The sequence below is a fragment of the Ovis canadensis genome, chromosome 2, assembly GCF_042477335.2.
Source record: "Ovis canadensis isolate MfBH-ARS-UI-01 breed Bighorn chromosome 2, ARS-UI_OviCan_v2, whole genome shotgun sequence".
NCBI classification, from domain to species: Eukaryota; Metazoa; Chordata; class Mammalia; order Artiodactyla; family Bovidae; genus Ovis; species Ovis canadensis.
In genome coordinates, this window is record NC_091246.1 from 85,816,412 (window position 1) to 85,822,534 (window position 6,123).

The 6,123-nt window shown below is 42.7% G+C and overlaps 1 protein-coding gene across 5 annotated transcripts in view; it reads right to left on the reverse strand.

Moving 5' to 3' along the window:
• BNC2 (basonuclin zinc finger protein 2) overlaps nt 1-5,866 on the reverse strand; it is a 481,226-nt gene extending 475,360 nt beyond the window's left edge. For 2 of the 5 annotated variants that reach the window (XM_069576626.1, XM_069576625.1), the window contains exon 1: nt 5,760-5,866. In XM_069576626.1, coding sequence (XP_069432727.1) covers nt 5,760-5,762 — 3 coding nt within the window. In that variant the 5' untranslated portion in view covers nt 5,763-5,866. The remainder of the gene's footprint in view (nt 1-5,759) is intronic. The other 3 variants (XM_069576624.1, XM_069576623.1, XM_069576628.1) reach the window with 2 other exon arrangements.
• Between the last annotated feature and the right edge of the window lie 257 nt (nt 5,867-6,123).

Below are 6,123 nucleotides of genomic sequence, written 5' to 3' on the forward strand. Positions count from 1 at the left end.
GGTACAATAAAGAAGGAGCTTGGTAATCCACAGACACTGAGCAGAGATCCTTGGCTCAAGCAGAGAAAGGACAGCACATCGTCGAGTCACAATATTTAAAACAGCTTGCTATACACAGAGGCTTTTGTGTCTGGGTACACGTCTGGCTTTGGACAGGAAAAAAAAAAAAAAAAGATACTGAAAAGGAATTTCAGCATGGGGCACTTTGGCAAATGTAAGGTCATAATAAGAGAAAAATGTTTTGTGTGGGCTGTTACATCTTTGTACTGAACACAAAAAAGCAAGAGACTATGAACTCGTGAACCACAAGTTCCAAAACAATACTGTACATTTTGACAACTATTAAATACTGTATCTGGAGGGCTGGCTTGATGTGATTCCCACTGCTAAGATATACATGCAGTGATTCATTTAGCAGCTCCACATTCTGCCTTCCTTGCAGAATTCCTGATACAGAGTTCTATAGTCAAGTTCTAGTCTTCAGTGGTTTGCTACAAATGATATCAACCGAAACCTTTTACTCAAGCCATCTTCCACTCTCTGCAAAACTTCCCAGCAGTTTCTTGTAAAGAAACTGAATTTATCACCCTAGTAATGTGTGAAGTACAAGGTAAACTTTGTTGTAATTCCAAATGACTACAATAGTGAAATGTCCCCAACTAGAATTCTTAATAATGGAATTAACTTTTTTCAGTGCTCTACTCTACTCACTACACCCTAAGGGAAGGTTATGTTCCATGGGGAATTGATTATAAATAATTATAACAAAGCTATTCAAATTACTGAAAAAAAAAATGCTCCAGAACATCAAGGTAAAAATAAAGCAAAAGAAAAAGAAATTGACATTGTTACACACAGATTTATTTTTAAAGGGAAAAAATGTATGACTCTGCTATGGCCAAACGTTAGAACATGATATAACTGTAAAAGTGTTCCCATGCATATGTCCAAGTTAGAATATAGGTTCTCAATAAATTATAAAAGCGTACTGAGAACATGTTTTAAAACAAGGGAGCCTCTTTGAACAGCCAAATTAAATTATAGCTGAACTCTTGCGTGTACTGAGGGTTCTAATAAGCAACAAATAAAGGCTTTTATTGGCTAGCAACATAATGAGAGCTACTGTGCTGGAGATTAAAAAAAGACCAATCTGGGTAGTTTATCTCACCGGATTATAGTATTTACTTAAATGGTAAATAAGTTTGTGCAAAGTAATGCTACTAAAAACTAGCATATAAATATTAAACTGAAATGATGATCAATGACCATTTAAAGTAAATGTATCACAAATTTTAGCAATAAATGTGAAATTAGATAATATTGAATTCAATACCACTTAAGTTCTATTTCTTTAAATTTAACTAATTTATTGATCTCTGATACATCAGCTTTATAAATGGTTTGCTATTTATGCTTATATTGTGAAGTATTTATCTGAAAGGAGTTTTCTCTCCAGAGTAAGGCAGTTCTGCATCAAACTACTTCAAAAAGATAGGAGGTTGTCTGGAGTGAACAGAAAGAAGGTATCCCCTCCTCAGTGATTTGACAGGAAGTTCCAGTAAATATAACTTTGAATGTTGTCCTCTTAACAGACCTCCATCAGTTGACAAAGCTACAAGCAGTCCTTAGCAAACCAAAACAGATTTAAAATGTTTGTGAATGTACTCTGCTTGATCTTCAGACCATCTGAAAGAGAGAACCCAGAAAATCCTATTTTGACTGTTCTCGTACAAAGTTCTGCTGCTTCTATCACAGCTTAAAAAAAAAGAGAAACTACAATAGCATCTCCAAGCCTAAATACTAAGCCAGTACTCATTATCTACTCTTTTCCTGCAACATTCTGATTGCTAGAGTGATTTTTTTTAAAAACCTTAAGTATATCTAATAAAATCATGAGGCTCCCTCTAGCTCTTCAGTGAGGAGTTTACTAACCAATGATCCAATGATCCTATGTAATTCTCAGCCAACAGGAAAGATCTGAGGAGGCTGCCTCCCTTTCACAAGAAATGTTTTTCAACTGTTTCTTGTAAGGATGTAGATGGTAAATGAGACCAGCTGCAGAGGAATTCAGAAAGCACTGCTCCTCAAGTCCGCAACGAGTTAAGAATCTATTACTTGTTTCCAACCTAAGCTTTATACACAAAATTCTGTAAGTGAAACTTTAACCTGTTTAAAGGACGTATACATTCCCAACCTTAGATTTACTCACTTGCTAAAATTAAGTTTAATCAAAAAATAAGAACATACAAGAACAGCCATCTACAGAAATTCGAACTTGTAATCTGGTCTCAGTTCTAAAAACATACACTTAAATTCAGGATTTTGAAAATTTTAAAAAATATTTTATTAATAGTGTGTTTGTGGTGTTTATATAAAAGAGGCTGGTGATAATTTGTAGAAAACATGTCCATGTACCATAATATTTATACACAACACTGTTAATAATTTTTATTGTTTAATCTTTTATGCCATTCAGCCCTGGATAACTTGGAACTGTCATGATATAGAAGAATATAAATAATATAGCCCAAGTATGACATTGATATTTAGTCTACCTTACAATAGCCATAAAAGACACAAAGTCGACTAGCAAATCATTTCAAACAAGTGAATATGAAAAAATGCTAAATCCTACTCATTAGGATTATCTTTCAAATACTCGAGGAACATTTAAAATGGTGTAGAACCTTAACTCTAAAATTAAAAATAAAGGGAAACTCTACCTTCAAGTCATCACCTATTTGGGACTCCCTTAATATAAGAAATATTCCCAGAAACAATAACAAAAAGAAAAGCTCCTTCCACTCCCCCCACCTCTTTTTGAGCCAGTGTCCAATTTCTTCTTTTCTGAACAGCTGTATTATCCAACTTAAGTTGCTCTGCTAATTTCAGTCCCACAAGGACTAACTTGGAAGGCAAAAAAATACAAGAAAAGATCAATTTGCTGGGAAAGATCAAATGAGAAAACTGTGGGGACAGCACCAGGTCAGCGTGTGGAGAACTAAGCAGACCTGTTCTTCATTAACTGTGCCTCTCTGGGGACGTCACACACTACCTGTCCGTGGGCTTTATTGAACCGCCTAACCCACCTCTCTGTTCCATTCTTCTGGGCCCAAGTGAATCATATCCTGCTGCTGACAAGTTAGCAGGGGACTGCGGCTGCAACATGAAAGTACTTTTCTTTCTTGTCTAAATCAGGCAGATTTTTGAAAAGACGACACAGCATTGACTCGTGACATGGCAAGATGAAACGAGAGGTCTGGGCCGGTCTTGGAGCTGTGCAGATAAAAGTAATCAAATGACACTCCTGGAATGCAAATTGGCATTCTTGACTGCAGCAATTGCACAACCATGAAACATCCCTGACAGCAAGCAAGATTAGGACAAAATGTTATGTAAAGCACTGAACTCAAAAACTCTCACATGGAAATTCAAACTGTAACACTTACATTTTAATATAGCAATAGTCACCTCTGCTTTTGTCTGCCGCTTTCTGTAATCACATATCCCTGCCTGACAGGTATCTTACATTTCAGGGGGAAGAAAAAAATCAGGTATTGGGAAGGTGCGAATGCCATTAATATTTTTCTTTCTATTTATTTTTTAAAATCACTCGGGGGTTGGTTCTTTTTCAAAGCCTTACATGCAACAACAGCGAACTTAATATTCTCTAGGGTGGAAAAGACAGTCTGAGACTTTTCTCACAGGATACTCAAATAGAGTTCACGTCCAGGCTCAGTATTGCTTCCCTCAGGTGAAGCTACTCCTGTCCTTTGGTAAAGTGATTAGCAATCTGGATTTTAAATACTCTGCTCTCCGGGAACAGAAAGCTTCAAGAGCTTCATTAAGACTGAACGGTTTAAATAAAGCAGCTACAAATGTAACATAAAACACAGATACCCTATGAAAGTTCACAAGGGATTTTCTTGAGGGGGTGGGGGTGATTCCAAAGGGTGAAGCAAGTTCTATTAACTTGCACAGGGTCTCATGACTCGAGTAAGTCCTCAGATCATACACACTACACCAAAATAAATTCCACCACTTAAATAATGTATGTGTGTGCACAGTAACATCTAAAACTGCAGAATACAAAGCAGCGGGTGACAAATGTGCTTAACCACTGTTCAAAGTGACTAGTATTTGGGAATAGATGTGTGGACAAATAGTATGTAGGCTAGGGGGTAAGGGAAAAGAAAATAATACCTACAACTGTCTTTTACAGTGTTCTTGGGTAAAATGCCGCTATAAGAAAAACCCTCGAGTGCTAAATAGATATACTTAATATTTTGTTTTGACGCCTCCACTTAAATACAGGTTCCAACCATTGCATCTCTCCACTAAGTACACAGAAAACAATAAAACAGGCCACTTTCTGCCACTTTAATCCTGGGTACACAGGATTATTTTATGATGTCTTTTGTACATCAGTTTTACAACAGCTTGACTCTAGGGTACATGGGAACCACCGTAAATCGCACGCTGCTTTCAAAACCACTTTAATTTCTGTCAGCGTTACTGTAACCGCAGACTTGGGCTCACGCTTTTTTTTTTTTTTTGGTGCCTGCATTTGACAGTCGCATGTCCTACACTCCAGTTGTGACTTTGATCAGTGAAACAAGAGATGTCACATTAGGGGGAAGGGAAGAGAAAAAAATGCCAACCCGCTATCTCCCTTTCTCTTACATAGTCCATCTACATGCGAAACACGGTATATCAGATTCCCAAGAGGGGGCAACAACAGCAGCAAAGGGTGGGGGCAAACTAAAAGGAAGGGAGTGGTCCAGCCCCATCTCTAACAAATCACTTCCCCGAAAGCGGACAGAGCGCTCAGCACCCGGCGAGTTAATCGCCCGCTGCCTCGCTGCAGAGAAGCCGCTTCGGGCGGAGGGGCTGTGCTGAAATCTCGCTTCGCAAGCCTTCCCATTTCCACCACTTGGACTTGGAACTTTTATTTTTTTAAACCTCAGCCTCACTTTACAGAGAACTTCACCTAGGGTTAGGTGTTTGGTTTTTTCCTTTTTTTCTCCTGCCCCCTCTCCGGGCCCCAAATGCCACCCTGCAATCAATGTGTAAGTAACAAGAATCGGCTAGTGTCGAATTGCACTTCCAAATCGCTCTCTCTCTAAGGTTGATTTTGCTGCCCAGCGTTTTGCACATTCTTCAGAAAACCTCCAGGAGCACTTCCTACATTTTCTTCATTTACAAAGGGAGGGTTCCAAATGGGAGGGCGAGGAGACGGGGAAAGCAGAGGTGCCAGGGACGGGGCGGCGGTGTCCTCCCCGCGCGGCGCACCAGCGCGCCCAGGCGCCCACGCCCAGCCGCCGGTCCCGCACCCGCGGGCAAGTTTTAAAAGTTACCGTGGGTCCAAACGGCTTGCCTCTCCGCCCGGAGCTCCTTCCAGCGCTCCATCAGCCCCCGCCTTCCTCCCAGCCCGTCCCAACTCCCTGGAGCCGTCCGCTCGCCTGCCGCTCACCTTGCTCGCGGGCCGCGAGAGGGGCGACCTACTCGAACCCCCCGAGCCAGCGCGCACACCCGCCCTCCCACCTGGAGCTCTCTTCCAACACTCGGGCCAAGTTGAGGAGTGATTTCGGGAGCGGGGTGGACTAGGGGCTCCCCTTTCCTGCCCGCCCTCCCTTCTACCTCCCGCCGCAGGACTGGTGGAAAACACGGCCCCCGAGCGGCCCCCGAGGCGCGCGGGCGCGGGGCTTCTTTCTTCCGAAGTCTAGAATAAAAAGGAAAGGAGGGTGGAAACTTCTTACCATCTCCGCATGCTGGTTGTCAAGTGCAGCCCCCGCCTCTTGGTCTCCTCTTAGCGGCCGCGCCTGGACCAGCCCCTCGGCCGCCTCACGCTCCTTCTGTCTCGGCCTTTCTTTCCCTCCCCCTCCCGATTTCCTCCGGGCCGCCGCTCTCGCCGCCTCCGCCTCTCCCCGCCCGCCCGCCCGCCCGCCAGCGCGCGCCCTTGCCGCGGCCCCTCTGCGCTCAGGTGACTGATTTACACCCGCGCCCAGGGTCGCAGTTGCTCCCTAAGTCGGAGCCTGCTGAGTTCCCCTGGCTCGTCGGGACAGGAAAAAAAAAAAAAAGGAACGGACTGTGCCAGGATGGGGGCTGCTGGGGGCGGGGGTG